The following is a 27,381-nucleotide window of genomic DNA, read 5'->3' as shown; positions in this document are numbered from 1 at the left end:
GCATTTCTCACTTCTGAGCGGTCAGGTCTCTCCACAGTTCGTCCACTTTCTCCTTCAGTCCTGCAGATTGACGGAGCCCCTCCACATTTGCTCTCAGTCCTTCTGCAGTCTGACCCGCGATGTAATCCAACTTCTTATACGAGTCCACAGCCCGTCCGTCCAGGTCTGGCATACTGTCCACCGACTGCGTCACCACCCGTTGGAATTCCTTCACATTGTCACTCACCGCTCTGAAGTGCTTCTCAATTTCGACCGACAGCAGCGGGGTCTCTTTGCTAATCTATAAATACTCACATCTCCAAATGTTTCTCTTTGTAAATGTAAATATTTTCATGTATTTACACTAAAACAAAGTATAGTTTCACAAAAAATGTGAATAACCTGAACAAATATGAACAACCTGAAATGTTTTAAGAGAAGTCAGTACAATTTTAATAATATTCTGCCTGTTATTAAATGTTTTGTGTATTTTTAGATCCACTGTAATCTTTAAGTTATAATGTACATGTGTGAATGATAAACTGAGGCAGAATATTGTTAAAATTATCTGTCATTCCCACCTGATGACTCCACAGTCTCAGTGCGGATCTCAGATTGTCTCTCTGACATATCTGCATGGATGAAAGCCCATCACCTTCAGCTGAACCTGTCCAAAACTGAACTGCTGGTCTTCCCAGCTAAGCCAACCATACAGCAGGACATCTCCATCACTATTGACTCCATACCTCTGGCTCCTACCAGTGTAGTACGTAACTTGAGAGTCATGATTGATAATCAGTTGACCTTCACGGATCACGTTGCCTCTGTCACCCGATCATGCCGTTTCACTCTGTTCAACCTAAGAAAGATCAGGCCATACCTAACCGAACAGGCCACCCAGCTCCTGGTGCAGACTATGGTTATCTCCCGTCTTGACTACTGCAATGCTCTTCTAACGGGCCTCCCAGCTTGTGTTGTCAAACCACTACAGATGGTCCAGAATGCAGCAGCGCGTCTGGTCTTCAATCAGCCTAAAAGGGCACATGTCACCCCCTTACTCATTGAGTTACACTGGCTACCCATAGCTGCCCGCATCAAATTCAAATCTTTAATCCTAGCCTACAAAATTCTCCGTGGGTCTGCTCCTGTCTACTTAGGTGCACTAATAAAAGCTTATGTCGCCCCACGACCACTCCGCTCGTCTGGGGAACGTAGTCTGGTGGTCCCCAGACCTTGTACAAGACAATCCAGGCTCTTTTCATGGGTCGTTCCACGTTGGTGGAACGCTCTACCAAGTGCTCCAAGAACAGAGTCATCCCTGCCTATCTTCAAGAAGCTCCTGAAGACCCAGCTCTTCCGAGAGCACCTCCTGTCCTAGCACTTTCAAACATTCCATTTTAAAGATTCTAATAAGGTTTTTCCCAGGACAACCACAGATTCTTTCACGATTATCTCTGGACCTGCTGCGGTGGTCCGGCCTCTTCCCTGCCCTCATCATCACCACTCACTTATCCTCAACCGCCTCCATGTGTCTCCCCCTACTCCCCCCTTCTCCCCCTCTCCCCCAGTCCCTATCTCTATCGCTCTCTCTTTTTCCCCTTCTCTACTCTCTCTCTTTAACCCCAACTGGTCCAGGCAGACGGCCATCCTCCAGGAGTCTGGGTCTGCTCCAGGTTTCTGCTGTTAAAGGGAAGTTTTTCCTCGCCACTGTCACCAGTCACAAGTGTTTGCTCCAGGAGGATTCTGTTGGGTTTCTGTAGAATTGACTTAGAGTCTGGTTTTGACCAACTCTATATATAAAATGTCAAGAGATAACTTTTTTGTGATCTGGCGCTATATAAATAAAATTTGATTGATTGAGTGATTTAATTGGTTTTCCCCTGTAAGTCGCTTTGGAAAAAAGCGTCTGCCAAATGCGTAAACATAAACATAAACATAAAATTACACTTATTTTTTCAGTTTGTTCATGTTATTCACATTGTTTGAAAGGATAGTTTGTAGATGTAAACCTTTTTCGTTGTTTAATTTTACTTTTTTCACTGTAAAATATAGAGAAAATTTAGGAGTTGACATTATTTCTATATTATTCTGTTATTATTTTACTGGTTCGGCCGACTGCAGATCAAATTTAGCTGAATCTGGCCCCTGAACTAAAATGAGTTTGACAGCCCTGCAGTAAGAGGTTATTTCTTCCATGACGGTCCCTTGTACTGGCTCAGTAGACCACCCTCCCACCTCTCCAAAAAAAAAAAAAAAGCAACAACTTGTTTTATCCCCAACATGATGGCATGATTACTGGAAATGCTTGATGCTACCTGCAGCAGGTTAACATGAGAGCAAGATAAAACACATGTGCAGAGAGGGCGTCGGGCAGAAGAGAATTATGATCTAGATAATCGCGGGGATGCAAGGTGTTGGAGAATGAGAATGTTCTCGCTCCATCGTATAGTCTACGTTATTGACAGATGTGTGGCGTAATCAGAATACAGCCTGTATACACTACTGTAGAGCGGATGGATGAGTCAGAGGAGAAAATGCGATTACAGTGGCAATCATAACTCAGATTAGCCTTCTTCTGTACCTCGCTCCAGTGTTCAACACAGGAATCAATCACCATCACATTCACTATGCCGCCTCATATCACACACAGGGCCGCACCAAGAGGACAAATATTATTCTCTCCGGCAGAAAAAACAACATTGTCTATAGAGCAAGGACAACAATCGCTCTCTTTAATAAATAACGGCAGCTATTATGATCATAAATAGTGAGCGGGCCAGAGGCTGTTTGTAGGGGGGAGGATGATACATGAATCCATTCAGCATATTTCTGCTTTGGGCTTGTATCTCTGCAACGAAGGGGATCAAAGAAGCTCCTGACAAAAGAGGCGCCGATGCAGCGTGCTGAGATGACAGCCTTCACCAATGCTAGCGGTGCACTCAGCACTAACATTGGCTGACTAGAGACCTGACTAACCAGTCCACAACAGCATATTTGGTACCCCCGCTGTTCCCTCGATCTGATTATTATTGATGACACCAGGACGTTCGCTGGGCCCGTGGAGGCTCATTAAATCAGAAGTCAGCTGATAATGAAAGTGAACACTCTGCACTGGATTACTTCATTTACTCAACACCATACAGACTAGCAGGAGTGCATTTGCATACTTTGATACAGACTTGTATTTTACTTATTCCCTCTGGATCACATGTAATTAAACTGTCTGGCTTGAAAATCTTGTAGTAAAAACTTCTTCACTGGTGCAAAGCCCGGAGCACTTTGCTAAGTATGTGATGACTTTGTCTGTGTCGGTGTGTCCTAATATGTAAGTGCATGTGTGCATTTCATTGGCTGCTCTCAGTCACAATGCTCCAGGGGAAAAAGTGCTGATGTGTTCAGTGTCTTGATCATTCAAATTAATTTTCGAGGCACGCTGAGAACACTATTCCATCCAGTGGTTTGTAAATGACAGTCATACAAATTTACACACGCAAACACACGCACATGCACAAACTAGGGATGTAACCATATGAAAATTTCATATCATGGTTATTGTGACCAAAATTATCACGGTTATTATTAACGCGGTATTGTTGAAATTGTGCTGAAAATGTTCAAAAAGTACTAATACACACACTGAAATAATTTAACTAAGTTGTATTTTGAAAATAAATAAATAAATAAATAAACAAATAAATAAAAATAATAGTCACAATGTTCCTTCTGTTGCAGAAACATTCAAATATTAACCCTTAGTGTCTGAGTCTATTTTGTTCGTTTTTCAGTCCTTTTGATTTGGCCTTTATATACTATATAAACAAATGTTTACTATACCCATGTTTGGGATCTGTTTTTTCAGCCCAACTTCATCTATATCATCTGTCTATTATTTTTTCACTTTAACCTACTATAAAAACATAAAAGGACAGAAAACACACACACAAAAAAAATCCCATTTGAAAAATGTATATAATTTATTGCATAAATAACACACAGATGCTTAATGAACCTTTTCAAAGACTTTCAAAGTGAATACTGGTTCCAAATATTAGGTATAGAAAATTAAAATTGTAATAAATTAAAACTATACTCAAATATTTGACATAAAAGCAGATCTTTACATAGGCGTTTTTTCCCCTAAAAGTGCGGTAATCAAACACAGTTATCATGAGAATTAGAATTTAAACAGTAATACTAACCGTCTGCAATTTTACCGCCGTTTATCATTATACCGGTAATCGTAACATCCCTAGCACAAACATAATGGCAGATGTAACACGTATACAATTTACTGTGGAGCAGACACACACACAGGGAATAGACACAAATAGTTTGAGTGCACTTCCTCCTATGCATTTACTGACACAGCTACACATACACCTTGCTACGGTTGGTTTGACACGAGAGTGCGAAAATGAGCGAATCCCATTTTCTCTCAGGCTTTTCTTCCATTCACAATGATCCTCATAAACTCAAAGCCTGGAGGAAAAGAGGAGACATGGCCCGTCCAGACTTTTATGGCTCTACCCACAATCGTTCAGGACTACAATGGTGTTTTTATGATGCTACTGTATAACACACACACACATGCACGCACACACACCGCTCGCTTGCCCCCTCTCAACTCACCACACCACCAGGAAACTAACAAGGTCCTTATGTTTAATGGACTCGACACACTTTATCTCCCCTTCCTCTAGCAGCACTTGCCAAATTACCACAGCTATGAGAAACCTAAGTGTTGAGCCATACCGTTTCTCCCTCCTAATCAAACCTAATTCAAAATGTGTTTTACACTTTTTCACCTGCTGTTTTCACAGCTCCCCGATGGGCCTTGGTCTCCTGCATACCATTTCCATATGCTCACTGCATGGGCCAATCAGAATTAGACTGAGTCAAGGTATTTGCAAAAAAAGTGATCCGGTGGTGACAATCAAAAGAGACATGGTACTGTGAACACACAGCAAGCAGTAAGTCTCAAAAACCACAATTTACTTCAGTTAATGAACGACTGCCCCAGTTTCTTTATCTTTAAACCACCTTGGTACCAAAAATCTCCAGTTATCTGGACAAAAAGCTGCGTGTTCTAGAGATTTTTGGACCAACGGTGGTTCTGGACTACTCCATTTAGACTGACACCAGAGGGGGGGTCACGTCATTTAAATTAACTCACCAGTTAGGTTTCAGATGGAAGGACCAAACCAGGAGAAATGAAGAATTCACCAAAAAGAAGGTTTGAGGTTTTAAAAAGTTAAAACAAAGCTTGATTTATTGCTTCAGGCAAAAATAGAAAAAGTTACAAAAAAGAAAGAAGTCAGTTATCAACTAGTCTAGCATCAAACACGCTATTCGTCTTCTTTTTTTGTCTATCCCCCTTTTTTAGCTTACCGGCCGATAGGCTGTAAGCTATTGTCGTCATGCAGCGTCCGGCGTCGTCATTGTCTGTTGTTGTCTGTCGTTGTCTGTCGTCGTCATTTGTCATCTGTCGTCTATCGTTGTTGTCTGTTGTCCGTTACAAAACTTTCAATCGTCTTCTTCTCTGAAACTCCAGTTCTGATTGACTTCAAACTTGGTATACAGCTTCTGTATGATGTATGATGATGTCAACACAAGGGATTGAAATTATTTGGATCCAGATCTGATTCTGGATTTGGTGCGACTTTGAAAAATTTCCCCATTATAAGAGATAGGAAGTGGATTGATCCATTAAATCAGTATTAATGATATCAAGTTGGAATTTGAATTTTTACAGATCTGATTGGAATATGACCAAAACATGGGCTATTTCTGTAATAGAATAAATACATGGAACTGGGTGAGAATAGATGGCATCTGGATACATTTCCCAAAGCTTTTCATTTGGCCGGTAAGCTATAGGGCCATTGGTCCTATTTTTTTTTTTTTTTTTTTTTTTTTTATAGTCTTCAGTCACTCTCTGAAGACGTCCATATTTGGTACATGGTCTCAATGACTGGTCACAGTCGTTGCTGGGTAAAAACACGTCAGACATACGTCAGTCACCCCACATAAACTAATTCTCAGAAAAAACACATTTGAAAGTTCACCTGAGTTTAACAAACGCTTTGGACGCCTGTCAATCAAACCTTGGTTTGACTTCTGCTCCAATAATTCAGTTTACGCTGCATAGTTTAACCACAAAGAGGTTCAGGAAGTACACTCTTGCACAATTAGGCTAGCACTTCCTGACCACAGAGAGTCCCTTTTAAGTTCATAACCTAGATTAACTCCATTTACCCTAACCACTATTACCAAATCTGCAAAACAGACACTTTTATGTAGAATCTGACCTTTTCTCCAAGTTCAGCACACATAAAATAAAATTACAAAATACAGATACAAAATATAAATCAGAATATGACAACTTAGGCTTGCAAAACAACTTATAATATTTCATTTCTTCTTTTCCATTTTGGTTCATGATGTATGATGTTCATCTGACATTTTAAAGCAAGATTTAAAGTTACACATTCAACTTCCATTTAATGTAAGATACGTCTCACAGTACCATCTCCATCAGCTGTGAAACCAGATTTAGCCCCTCTCTCTCTCAGAGGCTCTGTGGCCGGTCCTGTGGTGGTGCCTAATAGTGTGTATCTTCCTGCTTATCACTGTTTCTCTGAGCCAACAGGCTGTTATGCTTAGATAACCATAGTCATTTGCTGTGTTAAGTGGCTGATTGCTTCACAGTTGTGTTTTGCGTGTGTGTGAGTGTGCAGTTTCATGCATGTGTAAGCACATAAATGTAATTTTCTGCCGCCGCTTTTTTGTGTGCATTATAGTTTTGTAGCCGTGTTTAATGTGTCTAACGCTGGCAGCCTCTTTCGTTCACCAACTTAGCACCAGTCCCCTGCAGCATGGCTGGGAAAGATTAAAGTCACCAATATTACACTTTGTGCTAAGAGACGTAAGGAGACATTAGGAGAAAATTAAACAATGCTATTTGCATATAATTACACGACGCCACAGCAAACTGTTCGGTTAGGTACCGTCTCGTCGACGAAAGCGTTCTGCAAAGCGTTACCTCATTAACTATGCAAACAACTGTGGCTGGCCTTATTCAATGACCGGCGTTTATCTGGACTGTGAGAAAAGTCAGAAAAAATTACACACATTCAACAGTTTCTTTATTCATAATGCATGAGTTAGCGCACAGGTGTCAAACATGCGGCCTGGGGGCCACAACCAGCCCGCCAAATGTTCCATTCCGGCCCTGCAGGATGAAAGAGCAAAAATGAACCTGAACAGTCCAGGTTGTCCAAATCCTTTTGGTTCAGGTTCCACATACAGACCAATGTGATCAACAGTCAAAATAACAACACAATAACCCAGAAATAATGACAACGACAAATTGTCTTTATGAAAAATTATGTGGAAAACATTTAAGTGAAAAAAATAACATTACACTGTAAAAATATTTACATTTACAAAACTATTCTTTCACAGTAAAATGCAAATAAATACATAAATAAAAACAAAGATGAACAACCTGAAATGTACAATTTGAACAATATTCTGCCTGTTCCTAAATGTTTGGTGCATTTATGCATCCACTGTGATCTGGAGTTGTGTTCATAATAATAACAGATGGAATATTGTAGAAATGGTTCAAATTTTAGTTCCAAACTCCAAAATTTGAAAAATATTCTGCCTGTTACCAAATGTTTATGGAACACTGTGTGTAAATGTACATGTAGAAATAATAAGTCGAGGTATAATTTTGTTAAAATTGCACTAATTTTTCAAATGAAATTTCTGTTTTTTTCAGGTTATTCATATCTTTTTTGTAAAATGTAAATGTTTTCATAATTTAATTGGGTTTTTTTGTACTAAAACAAAAAGAAAAAACTTGGATTTGTCATTATTTATAGGTTAAGTCATTTTACTGGTCTGGCCTGCTTGAGATCAAATTGGACTGAATATGGAACTGAACCAGTGCTACTCACACTGGTGTATGAATGTTTGGTGGTGGTCGGAGGGGCCGTAGGCGCAAAATGGCAGCCACGCTTCTGTCAGTCTGTCCCAGGACAGCTGTGGCTACAGATGTAGTTTACCACCACCAGAGGGAGAATGTGAGAGCGAATGAATAATGGGTCAATAATGTAAAGTGCTTTGGGTGTCTAGAAAGGCGCTATATAAATCCAATCCATTATTATTATTATTATTATTATTATTATTATTATTATTATTATTATTATTGTTATTATTATTATTATTATTATTATTATTATTATTATTATTATTATTATAAAATGAGTTTGACAGCCCTGAGTTAGCGGGTAATGCTAGTTGCTCTGGTTGGGGCCTTTGACAGGAAACTACATCTGCACTAGAGGTTGAATCAAATTGTTCAGGTTGGATTTAGACTATTATGTGCACCCGAGCCCACATTTGCTATGACATTTTAGTCTGACATTCAGATTATGATATGCTTAGTTTTCATGTCAGGTCTTTAAAATATGCACCCTGCCGAGAAAATCTTCCTCTGTCATCGTCTCGTTACAAGCAAACACCATCATGACCGTCTTTCTCGTCCTCTCTCTCTCTTGCTCTTTTTTTTTTCCCAGACACACATTCAAATGCAAACCATCACCTTTCACCCCGTTTCAAAAACACGGATATTAAACCACCTATCAATTTCTCCTTCATCTCAAACATATATTCACATCCACAAACCAATCTCTGTCTTTCCCTCTTTCCAGCCTATCTCTTTCCATCCTCCCTGTTACATACAGCCAGCTCACCTGGTGACAGTGCTGGTGAAATATTAATGTGTTCAGTGAAGTGTTGTTGTTTGGAGTCCTGCCCTGACCGTGAGCTTTGTTTCTGGACAGAGCAGGGAGCTAAGCAGCCATTCAGAGGCTCAGGAAGAGTTCCACACAGCTGGATGCAACAGGGAGGACAACTCCAAGTCCTGACGCCAACCACCCCCTCCCCTCCCCTCCCCTCATCCTTTCCACCAGTGTTTGATGCAAATGATTCACGCCAGCAATGTTAAGCCCAAATGGGACTAGAGTGAGTGTTAGCAGTAAGTCAAGATGCAATAGATCCCTTGCCTGGAGCTGTGGAAGCAGGACAAGAGGAGACACCTTTTCTCTTTTCTGTCTTTTTTTTTTTTTCCTAGAGCAATTCAACCCACATCTTTAGCCCCTTTATCCTCCCAGAACCACCCAAACCCTGCAACACACACGGCCTGATCACAATCAAGGTGTACAAGTATATTTGCATCAGTTCTTAATCAGTATTTCAAACAGATCCCCCCAAAACCATTCCCAAAATGTTTCTTTGTCCATCTTATTACTAGATCTGTCAATCCTCCAAATTTGAAGGAAATCGGATAAAAACTGATCAAATGTCGACCCAATGAGCGTGAAAACATGGGCACAATTTGATTGTTAGAAGAGAGCAAAATGATTGTCCATAATGTTTTGTAACTCCATAAATAATTCCTACTCAACTCCTGTGTCTTTTTTATTCCAAAATACACACATCACATTGCTTTTCATTTATTGATCATTTTTGTTGAACAGCTGTTTGATTATCAATTCTTATTTTCAGTATTAAGACAATCCACCATTTTGTTGTTAACCCCTTCTTTTCCAGCCCTTTAATTGGAATAATAGAATGGGAACCTGTTCTTTCAGTATTATTAGGACTAAATATGCACAACTAGACAGATTTTGTGCAGAAAATTTGGGAACAATGTGTCAAACAGATGTTTACGTGGAAGCGCATGTTTTCAATGTGCGCGTTGTTCACCCAAATTCCTGGAGTGTCCGTACACCAATATACTTCCACCAATAATATGGACTATATGCCTTACAGATCTACTGTTCTCACTGGTTCCAAATGTTTGTGTCCTCCTGTACCAGGAAGACTTAGTTCCAGATGGAACACAGATGCCACCATGTGCTCAGACAGATTTCCATTCACATCTGCTAGAGTCCGTACACCAGTAGTGTCCGTACACCACATTCTAAATATGTGGCTCTGATTTGACTGTTTCTGTCAATATATGGAATTTTTCAGCAGGCATGCTTTGGACACCACATCTATGCAATAAACAATGCATGATTCTCCTGAGTGCTGAAACATTTGTATATGTGTGTAGGCATTAAATATCGAGGCTATTAGGCTGGAGTGTCCGTACATCCAAGAATTTCTGATTTGACAGGGGTACAAGCCTGACACATTTATAGGAGACACCAGAATACAAACATATTTTGGACTTTAAAAGAGAAATATCAGACAAATAAAATGGCCTGGCTGATTTTTTGATACAGCATTAGTACTTTTTATCTATCTGTGCACCCTTTCTGGTACCCTGGATTGTGATCAGGCCGACACATTCTTCTAGGGATGTGACAATCACCGGTATAACGATAAACGGTGGTAAAAATTTCTGATGGTTAGTATTACCATTTAAATTCTAATTATCACGATAACCGTGTTCAGTTACCACACTAAGAAAACTAGAAAACTTGATATGTAAGTGGTCAAACAAGCTCCACTTTGACCTGTCCAACTCCTTTTTTTTTCCAAACTCCAAACACACTCAGGAGTCGATAGGAGAACTGATAAGAAATTGGATTGGTAAACAGAATGGACAATGGCATTGATATTGATAAAATCCTACCAATTCCCACCCAATATGCAGATATCTCTGGCCATAAGGTTCCATCTTTAATGCACATTTGTATGTTTGTTGTTTACATGTTAATATTTGAATGTTTCTGCCACAGAAAGTACATTGTGCATGTTATTTTATTAGTTTTTTTTTTCAAAATGCAACTTGGTTACATTATTTTAGTGTGCATATTAGTACTTTTTGAACATTTTGAGCATATTTCAATAATACCGTAATAATAATGATAACCGTGATAATTTTGGTCACAATAACCGTGATATGAAATTTTCATATGGTTACATCCCTACATTCTTCCACCTCAAATGTCTTTTTAACCCTTTCATTCATACTGGTCACTCCAGTGGACAGTTCTTCTCCAGCTGTTCTCTTATATATTCATGGGTTTTGTTGTTTCAGTTCCATGTCAGCCAACACAGTGGACGCTTCTACACCATCCCATAATACACTGGCATTCATACCATTATTGTAACTTTATGTTCTTGATAAACCTGATCTGCAGTGACATGATGGAGTGTAAATCAATTGCTAGTTGTTATTAGACTGAAATTAACCCTTTCATTCATAGTGGTCACTACAGTGGACAGCTATTCTACAGCTGGTCTTCTGTATATTCATGGATTTTGTTGTTCTTTTCGCTTTTTTTTTTTTGTTTGTTTTTTTGGGGGGTTTGTTTTGTTTGTTTTTTTTTTACACATATCTTTATTAAAGTTTTAAGACACTACATATCTTTTCTGACATGAATTGGTAATATTATGTAGATCTCTCCTGAGCATAAGCCCCCAGAATCACAAGCCCTCCCCATAGTTTTCACACAATTTATCAGTAAATACATGTTTCTGTGCGTCAAAAATTAAACATGCAGTGTCCAGCTGAGTGGACATTTTTTGCAACTTCATCAAAACTAGGTTCATAAGAATTTTTTTTTCATTATTTATTTATTTATTTATTTATTTAATTTTTAAAATTATTTCTATTTTATTTTATTTTTTTAATTTCTTTTTCAGGAGAAAATTTTCAATCACCTTGTTTTTTTTTCATGCCTAAAGAGGAATAAAAACCGTCAGGAAAAAAAATTTGATTGAGGTTTTCATAATTCGTGCATGAAAGGGTTAACAGTTTTCTTAAACAAAAAGTTTTTTTTTTTTCTTTTGATATTATCTCCATGAAGTGAGTAAGAACTAGTATTAGAATATGATAAAAGGTGAGAAAACATCAGATTAGCAGCATTAAAAATACTTTTGTTTCATAGTTTTCACATAGTATATCACTTTCTGATATTGCATCTAAATACATGTTTCTTTGCTTCAAAACTTAAACACATGATGTCCAAATGAGTGGACATTTTTGTAACTCCATGAAAATTAGGTTAATTTAAAAGAATAATAATAATAATTCAATATCGTTGTTTTTTCCATGCGTAAAGAGGAATAAAAGCACTCAAGAAAAAAATCTTAAATAAGGTTGTCATAATTCATACATGAAAGGGTTAATAAGCTCAGAATCTGCAGGTGCTGCTGTTTCTTGTGTGTAAATTTTTTTGTTCCAAGAAGTCTTTTTCTCTCCCCCCTCTTTTTTGGCAGTATGCATTCACTTTCAAACCTTCCAAGTCTTGATGCTTTTCTTATGGAAACCTAAATAAGGAATGAGCTCAGTAACTGGGAGACTCTCCCTCCTGTTCTGTTTCAACGCGCTCCTGTCGGTTTGCTTACTCCACATTGCCCCAAGATCCCTGTGGGTTTGTGCTGGAGTATTCACACCACGGTGTGTTTGAATTGTATCCTCAGTCTTGCATCTTGCAACGGTGCCTTGTGCTCGTCTGTTTGTGCCTGGAGGGGGTTTAGTGCATATGCACATGCACTTTATTAGAACACCTGGAAATATTCAGGCAGGGCATCAAACACTCCTCTCCATTTATCTGGTATAGAGGCAAAGGTTTAGTTCAAGGCTTCCAATTTGCAGATGTGTGAGAAGGGATATGGATTTTGCATTTTATTCCAGAATAATGCTGACATTCCTTTCAGCTGTGCTTATCTTGCATCCTGAGTCTTTCTAACCTTGTGCTTACAGATGGAGCTTTTACCTGGGAATAGAAAAAAGATAAGAGCACACACACAGAAATTCACACATGGGACACACACACACACACACACACACACACACACACACTAGAGATTGTTACAGGTCCAAAATGGGAAACTGCTTAGAGGGAAAACATCAGCCGTGTTCCTGACCAATGAAAAAGATCCACCTGATCTGGCCTGCAACCTGGGAAATATCCTTATGCTTCTGAGCTTCACAAGAAACTGCCTATGGTCTGCACAGATTCCAATCCAAGGCAGTGCAGCCACTTTTTTTTTTATCTTGTCTAGACTATGGCATGAAAAATACTGAATGTAGTCCTCTTGAGATCAGAACTATGCTCACGTTCCCTCAGGTCCAGTGAAAAAAAAAAAAAAGAGAGAGAGAGAGAGAGAGAGAGAGCCATTTAAAATTTAAATGTCTGATAAGTGCGACAGTGGCTTTAGCCCAGACTAAAGACAAAAAAGCTGGATATCACAAACAAACAAATGGTTGGACACAGCCCCAGTGGTCTTGAAATCTGTCATAAGCATTCAAACACAAGTACACAGCCACTTCTGCATTCATTATACACACATACATTAAATCTGGTATGTTGTAGGGATAAACACCGATGCTGTCAGCTTGTTTTGAGATGTACCATCATGCTGGATTAAGCTGGAGCGATGACTGGCAAGGATTTTATTGTTGTTCAAATACTTACAGGGTCCTGAAATGACTAAATGCAGGATTTTTTTATTGAGTAGTTAAAGAGAGAACATACGCCCACGTGTTCCCAAGCAAAGAGACAATGTCCTCAGATACAAATACTTAAATATGCTGTACTCAGATATCAAACATAAATGGTTTTTGAATATTTATCCTTGGCTTTCACTTTCTAAATTGTAACACAGATATATTTCTATATTCTACTTCTTACATGACTTCAATTGTATTACATTTAAAAGGAATTACTTCTTAAATGGATGGAACAATATGCAGTTATGTGTCTGCTGGTATCAACTCGGCTTCCCTTGACCTGGCACAGCTTCTTTGGCATTTCATTATCACTATCAGATACTATTTGTAGTACGACCTTCGCTGAGGTTACAAGCGGGACAAAGTGATACTCAATACAGATGGTTCAATCCAGAATCATTACTGTATATAGTATGTATGTGTCATGTTGCAACATCGAATACCAAACCAAGTGGAACAGCCAGTGTCCTGTTAACCCTTTCATGCACAATGGTCACTCCAGTGGACAGTTCTTCTCCAGCTGTTCTCTTGTATATTCATGGATTTTGTTGTTTTATTTCCATATCAGCCAACACAGTGGACACTTATGCACCATCCCATACACTGACATTCAAACCATTATTGTAACTTTGCTGTTTTTGATAAACCTGATCTGCAGTTACATGTTTGAGTGTAAATCAATTGCTTGTTATTGTTAATAGACTGTAATTAACCATTTTTCTTAAACAAAAAGTTTTTGGGTTTTTTTTGCATATTATCTCCATAAAATGAGTAATAAGTAATATTAGAGTATGTTAAAATGTGACAAAACATCAGATTAGCAGCATTTTAAAAAATGTGTTTCGTAGTTTTCACACAGTGTATCAATAAATACATGTTTCTTTGCTTCAAAAATTAAACACATGGTGTCCAGCTGAGTGGATATTTTTGCAACTCCATGAAAAATAGGTTCACAAAACAAATTTTCAATTGCATTGTTTTTTTTTTTCATGCCTAAAGAGGAATAGAAACACTCAGGAAAAAAAAAAAAAAATCTTAATTTGGGTCAAAAAACAGTATTCAAAATCTCTCTGACGGGACATTTTAGAGACAATTTGACCCACATTTTTACTTTTAAATTCATTTTTGCTTTAGTTGGACCATAAGGGATTATCCAAAACAAGGAGCTACTTCATATTGAAATAAATGTTGGAATGGCGATCAATTAAAGTTCACTCTCTAACTGGACATGACTGTGTTTGGACCCATTAAGGTGCTCATAATTCATGCATGAAAGGGTTAATGTGTTGTACCAAACAGCACCACCAGGCAGTGCCTTCCTTCCTTGTGCTGTGGTGTAACAGAGTTGAGGGTTCACTTTCAGTTCACTCTTGATGCTGTGCTCTGCATAAATATTCTCTCTACAGAAACGCGTGGGTGTAGGTTATGATGTTTATTCTCTACAGTTGCAGACATGTAGATATAGAGCTCTGGAAACCTGTCGTGGTTTGGTCAAAATAAGGTTCTGTAGAATAACACGTCAGTGTGGAAACCAGCACTTGGATACACTGCAAAAATCAACTGATCTGCCTTGGCAGAGGTCTGCGCTCTCCGAGTGCTTTTCTAGTTAACCACTGCAGTACTTACCCATGGAAGGATCTGAACTATTTGCTTACTTAAATCCAGTGAATGTCCTCTGTAATCAAAACCAAAGGTGGTGCAGTGAAATATGGCATGTGTGACTTTTTATTTGGCTGGGCAGTGTATGACTGCTAAAAGACAAACTGCTAAATAATAAATAAATAAATAAATAGTAAAGGACAATTTAAATGGAGACTGATCGTAATTTTTCAAGTTTTTTGGCAACATTGAAAAGTGATTTGCAAAGAAAAGTTCATTATGTTCATGTATATTATTTTCAATGTAGTTGTTTTTTGTTCATCTTCACATTAAATGAATGTAACACAAGGTTCAAATCGGCTAAAATGTGCTTAGAGGTCTTATTTCTGTCTTTGTTCATAGTAAATCAATCTCAGTGAATCCAAAGGAACTTTGTGTTGGTAAATGCAAGTTCTGCAAATGGATGGGATTTCAGTTCTGTTCAACATGTTGATGCTCATATGAACTATGTTTTCAGCTCAAAAATGTCCCATTTCAGCACAATTAATGCTATATTTTCATGTCACAAATGGCCAAGTTCTATTTGAACTGAATTGACCTGAAAAACAAATATTCTATTCTTTTAGATTCCCCAGTTTTTCTTCCCAGATTCTCTCCTACATATCACATGTTTTATTTGTACAGGTTCAATCTGGAGTATGGTGCTGATCCATCCTGCTTCTGTTCCACCAATACATACATGAAGAATGGCACACAGCACTGTTTACATCAACAGTTTTACAATAAGAAGCATTTTTATACAGAAAGAACCATTCTATATTGTTCTTTCCTCTTTAGTCTGATGATAAACTATCCAATAAATAATAGTGCTCCTAGTTTTTGCACAGGGATCATTAGTGTAAACGCTGACATGGCTGCAGAGCATCAGTATGATGGGATCCACAACAACCATGTCACATCCGTCCACTGACACATTTAGTGTTTTTGTGTCAGCTGTTACTGTTTTAGATCCACAATACTAACATTTATGAAGAAGAGCAGAATTATCAATAGTAAGTCTATAAGTTTATTCCTAATAAAGTACTGGGACTGACCAGAGCATCATGGGTAATGTCACGTCCGTCCACCAGCAAAAGTTTTCACATACACGTGCTATTCCAAATCCAATATTTATGAAAATAGAGCTTCCACTGTCAAATAATATCAGTAGTCTGTGCACAAATGGATTAGCATTATTTACACACACTTCTATGCATTTATGACAACTGTTTTTTTTTGGACAAAACTGGACACTCATTTGACCCCTTAAGGTAATTTTAGCCAAAATATACTACAATGGGCTGCTTTTTAGTTTAATACTTTGTACACATCCAATAGCCTCTACTTCCTCACTTTTGTTCGAGTAAAGAAGTTGAATCAGTACTTCCACTTTTACCCAAATGTATTTTTCAACACCAGTATCTGCACTCCTGCTTGAGTAAACAATATATGTACCTATTGTGTTTTCACGGCACAAAGCTGTAAGGTTGTGTTCGCCGAGGAACACCGTTTGATATTTCTCACGGCGCTTATTGCTGTTAAGTGTTATTTTTCTCTGCACTAGTTTAAACAAAACTTTTTGAGAAAGCACCGAACATCACATTTGTACGTATAAAACACAAGAAAGAGTGCTCTCGTGAGTATTATCGCTCCAATATATCACTGGAATTAATTGTGCTGAAAAAATCCAAATACTGGCAAGAAGCGACTGCAGCTCTAATAATAATAAGCTATAACTCCGGTAATGTGCTTTTCCCCCCATTTTTCATTGGTCCTTGGTACGTTTGATTGCCCACAGAACTTCATTTAATTCCTTCCTGTGGTCAAAACAGGAGTGTATTTCCACATCTTATGGGCTGGAACTCGTGTCTTCAAAGGCTCATATCACCTTATCTGTTCAGAATCACATCACGTCTCCCACATCTGCCTCCTCCATTCTCTCTAATTGTGTTCCCTCTTCTAAGAGCAGCAACTCTAAATACAACTTCTATACAGCCGCTCCACTTCTTCTCTTATTATTATCCTCACGTCGCGGCTCTTGGAGTAATTCTACTGTTGTGCTCATTTGTAAGTAGCTCCGGATAAGAGCGCCTGCTAAGTGACTTTAAATGTAAATGAAATTGTAAAAGAATCTCTCCAAAAGTCAAGCAACTTACTTATAACTCTTGTTATGCAAAAGAAATAATAAACGCCGGTGCAAAACAGATGACGCAGCTGTGGGATGTTCTGCAGATGATCATTACTCCAATTAATTTGACAATGATGTATTTAGTAAGAATTCTCTTCTGTGTCTTTAACAAGCTATACTTACAAGAAACATGATGTGCATTTTTTTTGCCACAACATCATATTTTTGTGTTTACGTTGATATTTAGCCTTCCACTTATATTTAAGGAACTGATGGTATAGATTGTTTTACCCGGAGCTATTTGGAATGAGAGCAGCTATATCGTAGATTTGCATAGTAATTCCACTTGCCTTGAGGTTCTGTTTTGATCTTCTACCACCACATATTGGGTTGTCTGACTTATTTGATGAAATATATTCAGGATGTTAGTTTCTTTCCTAACAGTGATATGGCTTATGATGCTCACACCTGTAGAAAACGCCTCCTTCCTCTCTTTATTCACATAATACCATCAACTCACCACTTGCTACCGCCTGTCCATGACCAACTTTAGGACCCCCCATTGAGTTCAAAAGAAGAGGCCTATCTTTGCCCATCCGCTCAAATACACTTACTTTCTCCCAGGAGGATAAATACACATACCGCATTAATTCATCCATGTCTCTGCAGACTTCTGTCACCATACCTCTTTTTCTTTTTTGCCTCTCTTAAGAGACTCAAGGACTTCAGAAGAGGGTCGCTCTGTTTACTTTGTACTCCCGGGTGGGATATTTCCATTTAAATGTGTGAGTCTGAGCTGCAGCTGCAGCTCATCTTCAGATACATTTGGCAGAGAGCGGATTCTACAAGTTTATCTATGTATTCTGTATGCACCTGCATGCATCTACAGTATTCAGTTTAGTTCTAGGGTGCAAATGTGCAATGCATAAGCTATAAAGATGCTGAAAATATGTATGCACTGAAACATCCAAAGGGTATTTAAGTGTATAGGTGGTAGTGCATACCTATCATCTCACTTCAATGAGGTGGAGCCATCTGAAGCAAATCTTAATTCACGCTTAGCTAAACTTTGGACCCTGTATATAAAAGAAGTACCCCCCTCCCCCCTCCCCCCAACCTTGCCTCGGGCACTGATAGGATGAAAAATGGATGGAAGCCCCTGAGGAAGGAGGGGGAAGGTCCATCTGTGAGCTGCATTCAAGGACAACAGTGTTATCCATTTTGGAACAGTATGAAACAGGCCAGTGTTTTCAGTGGGCTTTGGAAATGCAGGGCTTCTGGATGAACTGTGGTTGCTACTGTTGTCTTGCCAAGCCAACTGTGATGCGGCAGATTAGATGCGAATCATTGACTCCTTGTTTGTATCAGCGCGACTCCTCTCATTCAGAGTGAGAGATAATGAACAAATGTGACTGATTGTTTCTGATCAGCGTTGTGGCGAATCGCTGCAGCGACAGGGACAGTACTGTGGTGCTCATAAAAGCTGTGTTTAATGTGATTTTGATGTTGCTCAGCCTCGAGGTGTTGGCAGTTAGGCAATATCGATTAATCTCTGTTTTGATCTTGTTTTCTCTCTTCTCTCTCCCCTCCCATTTTCCTCCTGCTTATTTATTTCTGTTCTCAACTTTATCATTTTAACTCCCGTAAATATGTCACTTCTACCCTTTTTTTTTCTTTGCCACACTGTAAAAAAATTCTGTTGTTTAACGGAAAAAAACTGGCAGCCGTGGTTTCCAGAACAATACTGTAAAAAACACATCCAACTGTAAACATATTTACAGAGTAACATGTAGATTTAACATTTGAAACATGTAGATTTAACAGTGGATTTAAATGGTAAATGTTCTGCACTTTTTTAGCTCATTTTCTCCACCTTCATGGTGTCCAAAGCTCTTTCCAAATCCACCAGGTCCAACTGGGACCAGTTTAGGGTTCAGTGTCTTCCATGGACACTTGGACATATGGACAGTCAGAGCCAGGATTGGAACCACCAACCCTTTGGTTATTGGACGAGCCGCTCTACCAACTCTACCAACCCATTCATTTACAAATGTAAAATGGTACATTGGAAAATGTTTACTTTTTTATAACTTACATATATATATATATATATATATATATATATATATATAAAGCAATTACGCCGTTATTTCAACATTATGGTCTTTGCAATTTCAACGGAAACACATTGTATTTCAATTTACGGTTTTATTTTCTAAAAACAATAGAAATGCATCATTTCTACATCCAAATCTGGTTTTGTTCACATGCTCTTTCTGCAAACACTACAGCTATATTTGATTTAATCATTAACACAAAAATCTTTTCAAATAAACAACTTGGCATTGTATTGTCACTTACAGCTGTTTTATGTTACAATTGTACAACTTTTGGGTGTTAATTGTACAGTCATTTTTCACAGTGCATTTTTGTTTTCTCCCCCTTCCCTTTCCTCTCCTGTCTAATAGAACCGGTTCCACCTGCAGATGTCAGCCCGAGTGCCTCCATCAGCCCTGGGCAGCCTGCTGCTGGCGGTCCTGCGGGGCGGAGATGGCGAAAGGGACAGAGGAAGCCGAGGCGAAGGCAGCTGGGGAGGAGCAGCTGTGATCTGCCCCGGGTGGGAGGAAGGAGGCGAAGGGTTGCTGTCTCACCTGCAGATGCACAGCGGCTCGGCCTGGCATTTGTGGGACATAATCAACCTGACCCACGTCTCGGGGGGCGGAGATCGAAGAGGGGAAGCCAGTGAGGAGAGGAGGGAGGATCAGAGGGAAGAAGAGGCTTTGAGGATCTTCTCCACACGACTCCTGCGCTCCCCCTCCCCTATCTCTTCTGTCCTCCTCCTTGGCTCTGACCCTGAGTGTCTCTCCTCTGTTTTACGTGCCGCTCAACGTCTCGCAACATCACTACCGGCGCTGCAGTGGATCATGGGATACCCCTTGTCTCCAGACTCACTACACACTTTGGGAGGTCCCCTGGGATTGTTAGCCTACGGGGAGGTGGGCCGTAAGCCTCTCAGCTTCTATATTCGGGATGCTTTGTATTTGATTAGCCGTGCTGTCAGTGCTGCAACCCTGGTGAGGCCGGACTTGGCACTGATTCAGAACATGGTGAACTGTTACGACAAACCAAACCGACATGAGCTCCCCTCCTCAGGACAATATTTGGCCAGGTATGCACACAAACACACCACGGGTTTACTTTGACCTAAATGCAACACATATTTTCATGTAGGTGTATCCAGTAGTGAAACCAATATGGACTAGGGTGGTCCAAAATTTTTTTTTTAAGATTCTCTGGATTCGAACCCTGCATTTGGTTCCATATGTGGCCAAATTACTTCGGTCCAAATTTTATGCAAATTAATTAATATTTAGAGGTTGCACAAGACAGATGCAGATTGCTTCATATACTATAACAGAACTAGCCAAATGAATAAGGCAGATTAGAATAATTTGTCATTTTATTCTCAAAATCAAACTGCAACTTGCATAAAAAATGTTCCTTAGAAAGTCCAGCAACCACTGTTGGTTTATTGAAATGACCAAAAATGTTCCTGTGTTCTTTGACAACTTGTAGCCAGTACTGTTTGTGATCTGCATTTGTTGTTCGGCTACAGTTGAAATCTGGAATAAGCTCCGCCCCTCTGTCAGCGACATCACTGACAACTTTTGTGGAATGCACAGTTTTCTCCTCCTTCTGAAAGTCTGCATCATCAGCCCAGTCTACTGGAGGAATTCTGAAGAAGGTTTGTGGAAGATCCAAAGTTTCAAACAAACACATGGTGCTGCTGGGGACAAAACCCCTGATCTGCTTCCCTTCAGAATCTGATGGATTAAGGACATCCCAACGCTTTAGTGGCACCTCTGAACCTTCATTTTCCATCATGTTGTGAACCATCAGCTGCTTCTGCTCTGGTGTCACACTGGAGTCACAGAATGCCAGGACAACCAGTTCTTCACTCCAGTTCCACAGATGTAGGCGGTCTTACTTCATACATATATTTCTAGATGAATCACTCAAACCTTGGTTTTGATAGTACTGCTCTTCTCTTACAGGTCAGCTCGGCTATGCTGAAAATGAACAATTAGTCCATTTCCAGGAAACTTCCAGCAACTTGTGCAACCTGTAAAACATCTCCTTTTTCTTCCAAATGTTTTCCTAAATCATCTTTTGAATGCCAAAACCTAATGCAGGGTTCTAATTGAGGTTATCTGAAACTTTATTTTTTACCAGGATTGTTGGACCACCCTAATATAGAGGGTCTGCACGTGATGTCAGTGCTAGCAGAAGTCATGGCAGTTCCGCCCACTGAGTGTCAGAAAGAGGGAGATGAGTGGCAGCGTTGGCTTCAGCACTGTCTAAACTGAAGAACAATATTGAATCAAAAATTTGGCAGAGTAAATCAAAAACAGTAAATACCTCCATAGAGCAGCAGATGAGCCACAGGCAGCTGAGTTCAGGTACAGAGGATCTTTTCTGTATGTCACTTATTACTGTTGCATTCTTGTTGTATGGCTGAAAATACCCTGAAATGTCCATTTCAATAAAACACTATGTTCAAGAACCATTTAACATAAGGCTACATAACTCCTAATCACCAGACTTGTACAGTGACTAATGTTCTGCATCTGACCTTTAGGTGACATTTTTAGTTTGTATTTTACCTAATGATGAAAACTAGCATGTAAAATGTATGTTTTATACATTAGTTTGAACCATATACTTTAAACTTGTCTTTACCAGCACTAGGAAAACAGCTCTATCACAGATGTTTTAGTTGCATGTGATGTAACTACCATGAACTAGGACACAGGTGTCAAACATGCGTCCCGGGGGCCAAATCCGGCCTGCCAAAGGGTCCAAAAAGTTATGGACGGATTTGGATGAAAATTTCAGGAAATGTTGATACTGGCACAAGGAACAAATGATGTTCCCACTGGGGCCCACTGATCTGACTCGGCGGAGGTCTGCGCTCTCCGAGTGCTTCTAGTTAAGTTTATTATTTTACTGGTTCGGCCCATTTCAGATCAAATTTGGCTGAATCTGGCTCCTGAACTAAAATGAGGTTGATGCGCCTGAACTCGGAGTTTAGTAAACATCAAGTGTAGAAGTGTGATTATTAAGTGCCAAGGATCCTGGTTTATATGCTTTCAGGCTTTTCTTAGTGTGTTCCCTGTCACTGAAATCAGGGAATTACATATAAATGTCAGAAATCCATCTGGTGTCAGTGTTTATAGATCACCAGTCAGATGTAAGGATGGCTGTCCAGCTGTGCTGCTGCATGTTTGACCATTCAGTTCTTTCAGTGCACATATAATCAGTCAGTGCATACACTCCTTTATTGCTGTTCCTTTTACTGTTGAATTCTCAGTCCTGATCAATGATGGTATTGTACGGTTTATAATTTCTCTATACCAAACCATTATGATGACAGTTTCTATGTTAGACCATTTAATTTAGAAGTGGTATTGATACGTTTTGTCAAATTATTGATTTCTCCAGTACATAGTTGTGTAATATGCTCGATAAGGTACATTGAGTCTGTCATTTGTGGAAAATAAACCCTTTCACCATCATCACTGGTTCACTATGTAATAGCACTTATACTTCTGCATTGTATGGTCAAATTTATTCCTGTAGATGTATGGTTGAGCTCATTTTAACTGCCTTATATACTGTTGGGAAGTTAAATCTATAATGCATGAAGGCAGCAGTGCATGAAATCATCATATATTTGTAGCGCTGCTGTTGTGTGAGAATCACAGAAGACTAAAAAGTCAACTTTTCATGAGCTCAGTCAAATAGTTTATTTGGTTTGAAAAATAATTGGACTTGATCAGCCCATACAGAAACACTGCATCCTTCTATAACTTCATCATAAAACTTCAAATTCACCATATTTAAATATTTGATGCATAGTTTTCTTTAGACAAAGTGTAAAAATTGGGATTTAAAAAGTACTTAAAGATGTTAGTCAAATGCAGGCCAGCTGAGTAATAAGTATTGTATTCTCTGGGATGTGGAGGTAAAAAGGTGCTTAAAACTGAAAATTACAGTAATTGAGCAAAATTGCTTGGTCCGTTACATTCCACCATTGTTTGTATGTTGAAAATAGAAACAAGACGTACAGAAACACCTATGAACTTCTGTAAGCATCGGTGCCAAATACCCACTAATGATTGGGGAATATCTTTGTGGGTAGGACCTCCGCATGTTTATTATTAATTTAGCGGTGGGGTCAACAGAGCCATGGACGTCGACCCTTAAAGGTGTTTGAGCATTCTGTACTGTACATCATTTGTGTCATGATTCAAATCACAAGTATGAAGGTTACAGGACTTTCACCTTTTTGTTGCACGTAATCAGATCTAAACTCATGAAGGACAGGCTGCTCACGTTAGCTTTTTATGATGCAGGACAAACATAACCTTGTGTACAGTTGAGCTCAAGGCCATAGACTACCATAGGGACAGATTTGCACGCACTAATATTCATCTGAACTTGTTAACATTATCCTTCAGGATGTTATTGGTTTACATAAGAATTCTCATCGCAGTATGTAGTAACTACACATTGTACAACACATATAATGTAAGTTTGTCCATGTTCACACGTTTGTAATAACACCATTAAAAAGGAGAAATGGTGCTAGGAGATTTTCTTCCACCCAGACTGTAAGAGTGTTTTCGCACAGCGTGCTCGAGTCCGTAACGTACTTGGATACGTTCACACCTTTCTCGCAGATGTTGCATTCACACATGCGTATCGCAGCCTGTGCCCGAGTACAAATGGGTGTTACAGGTGGAAACAGTAGGTGGCAGTGTGGAAGGAATTCTGTGGCTGTCATACAAACGTGGAAGTCAGAAGAAGACTGTAAACACGCAGCGAGCAGTAAATCTCAAAAACCACAAATAATTTCGGTTAATGAACTACTGCCCCAGTTTCTTTATCTTTAAACCACCTTGGTACTATAAATCTCCGGTTATCTTGGGCAAAAAGCTGCGTGTTCTAGAGATTTTTGGACCAATGGTGGCTCTGGACTACTCCATTTAGGCTGAACACCAGAGGGGGGGTCGCGTAATTAAAATTAACTCATCAGTTAAGTTTTGGATGGAAGGACCAAACCAGGAGAAATGAAGAATTCACCAAAAAGAAGGGTTGAGGTTTTAAAAAGTTAAAACAAAGCTTGATTTATTGCTTCAGGCAAAAATAGAAAAAGTTACAAGAAAGAAAGAAGTCAGTTATCAACTAGTCTAGCATCAAACACACTATTCATCTCTTTCTTTGTCTCTTCCCCTTCTGTTTTTTCATAGTCTTCAGTCACTCTCTGAAGACGTCCATATTTGGTGCATGGTCTCAGTGACTGGTCACAGTCGTTGCTGGGTAAAAACACGTCAGACATACGTCAGTCACCCCACATAAACTAATTCTAAGAAAAAACACATTTGAAAGTTCACCTGAGTTTAACAAATGCTATGGACACCTGTCAATCAAACCTTGGTTTGATGTCTGCTCCAATCATTCAGTTTGCACTGCATAGTTTAACCACAAAGAGTTTCAGGAAGTACACTCTTGCGCAATTAAACTAGCATTTCTTGACCACAGAGAGTCCCTTTTAAGTTCATAACCTAGATTAACTCAACTTGCCCTAACCACTATAACCAAATCTGCAAAACAGACACTTTTATGTAGAATCTGACCTTTTCTCCAAGTTCAGCACACAGAAAATAAAATTACAAAATACAGATACAAAATATAAATCAGAATATAACAACTTAGGCTTGCAAAACAACTTATAACATTTAATTTTTTCTTTTCCATTTTGGTTCATGACGTATGATGTATGATGGTCATCTGACATTTTAGAGCAAGATTTAAAGTCACACATTCAACTTCCATTTAACGTAAGATACATCTCACTAGACAAACCCTTACCTATCTGTTAGCCTGTTTGAGGCTAAGAGAAGCAGAGCGACCTTCGTTGTCCCTGATATATCACCCAGTGGTTCGGTTGAGAAGGCAAACCCATGCCGTGTGGATCCAAGGCTTTAGCAGGAGACGACAGGAGCGCCATCTATGGTCTCGTAGTGATTAAGCCACTTCCATTGTCGGAGTGGTGATCAGGTCACTTCTGGACTCGCATTCACATGACAATGTACCGTGCTGGAGTCCGGGCAGTCCTTACCCAGGACTCGGGAACAGAACGGTTGCATTCACATGGATAAAATTAAGCGGACTTTGGAGCCCAGCGCACTCAAATACGGACTCGAGTACACTGTGTGAAAAGGCCCTAAGACACCACTTTTCCACTGTGGAAAATAATAATCTGGTATTTAACCATGTTAGGTAGTGTTAACTAGCAAGATAATCCTGGATCCTGTCAAGTAATCAGGTTGTCAGCAGGAGTAAACATTTATGGGCGGATATATCAAACTGTCAGATCAATAATCTCGTCGTAAATTTAATCACAAGGTCACCAGTAACTAACACAGCAGCAGGTTAGAGAAGTAGAGCAGGCTGCTGAGGAAACGGCTGTATATTCAGGGTTTTACTTGAACTATAGCCCAGTTAATGGATTATATCGAACAAAATTAACATAAATGTAAAGCAAATATAACCTGTAAAAGTCAAGTTTACTTTATTAACAAATCTTCCACATTCCTATCACAGCCTTATTCTTCAATATTTAAAATTTCCCTCAGAAATGAATGGGGATATATTACACTGGGTTACAAAAAAATGTTCTTTGTAAGTTGTCTAGGTTTTTTCAACTGAATTAGGACCATTTTGCACCGCTAAATCCAAAAATGACATCTGTTTTTCTCAATCAGGTCAGGTTTTTTTGCTAATTTGATTTTGAAAAATTTGATCTTCTCACAAAATTGATTACATTTTTGTGACTTTATCAGTTGATTTTTTACATAGTTCTCACCCAAAATAGGTTTTAAGAGAAAAAAAATCATTTTCTAACAGGATTCCTGTTAGGTACAATGGTGTATTCACCCCAGATGTAGCAGAATACATCAGGCTTATTTTTGCAAGATCTTCTAGTCGAAGCCATTTCATTCACCTGTAATATTAAAAAAAACATTAATCATAAATTGGCAAAAGTAAAATCTTCAGAACTCGTTTATTGCAAGAAATATGAAAGAATTTTGTATCATATGATGTGAAAAGGCCCATAAATGTAAGCAAAAATGTTATAAAGCCAATATGTAGCATAGTTCAGAAAGCTGACCTGATTGAGCAAAATTAATGTGATTTTTGGATTCAGCACCAAAATTATCCTAAATCAGCTCAAAAAACTTAAACAATAAATTTGTTGTTGACCAGTGTTATCCCTTTATTTATGAAATACACTACAATGGCCAAAAAAAAGTCCCAGTTGCAATAGTTCATTGGATCGCCCTTAACGTTGATTACAGCACACATTCACTGTAACATCCTTTATACCACACAGTGCTCCTGCAGTGGGCAGACTGCTGCCTCACATCATCTCCAGGACATCCCATAATGGTTCCCAACGTGGTTCAGGTGTGGACTCTGTGACGTCCAATCCGGTCTTTATGCTCTTTGGCAAACTATAGAGGGTCTGCACATCTGTCACTTCCCCCCCAGGCCACGCCCCTCTCAGTCAGACTGAGTGTCTTAAACCAACCTGCTCAACATGACGGAGTATAGCAGTAAACACAGCCAGAGCAAAGGACCATGGGAAATCTGAAATCAAATGAAGGACAGTTGGACTGGACATGGATCTGTACGAGCTACCAAAGAACAAGTGGTCCATGAACACTGACATGTGGACACAAATGGAGGATCCAGACCTGATCCAGGGGGGAGGGGGTCAGCGCTATTTGGACCTGAAACAAATATACATGGTTTCATCAGGACTGACAACCAGGGTCCAAAACTAGGCCCAGAACCAGCTGATCCAAAGGCTCCAAAACTAGGGCCCAGAACCAGCTGATCCAAAGGGTCCAAAACTAGGGCCCAGAACCAGCTGATCCAGAGGGTTCAAAATTAGGGCCCAGAACCAGCTGATCCAAAGGCTCCAAAACTAGGGTCCAGAACCAGCTGATCCAAAGGGTCCAAAACTAGGGCCCAGAACCAGCTGATCCAAAGGCTCCAAAACTAGGGTCCAGAACCAGCTGAT

At 39.2% G+C, this 27,381-nt stretch overlaps 1 protein-coding gene across 1 annotated transcript in view; it reads left to right on the top strand.

The window, feature by feature from the left end:
• Nucleotides 1–27,381, top strand: part of grin3ba (glutamate receptor, ionotropic, N-methyl-D-aspartate 3Ba) — a 269,174-nt gene that overhangs the window by 114,261 nt on the left and 127,532 nt on the right. The window contains exon 2 of the mRNA XM_030127637.1: nucleotides 19,697–20,397. Within this exon, the coding sequence (XP_029983497.1) occupies nucleotides 19,697–20,397 (701 nt within the window). The remainder of the gene's footprint in view (nucleotides 1–19,696; nucleotides 20,398–27,381) is intronic.

Source organism: Sphaeramia orbicularis, chromosome 22 (genome assembly GCF_902148855.1).
Source record: "Sphaeramia orbicularis chromosome 22, fSphaOr1.1, whole genome shotgun sequence".
NCBI lineage: Eukaryota > Metazoa > Chordata > Actinopteri > Kurtiformes > Apogonidae > Sphaeramia > Sphaeramia orbicularis.
The sequence above is the reverse complement of the archived record's forward strand: the minus strand, read 5'-3'. Positions and strand labels throughout refer to the sequence as shown.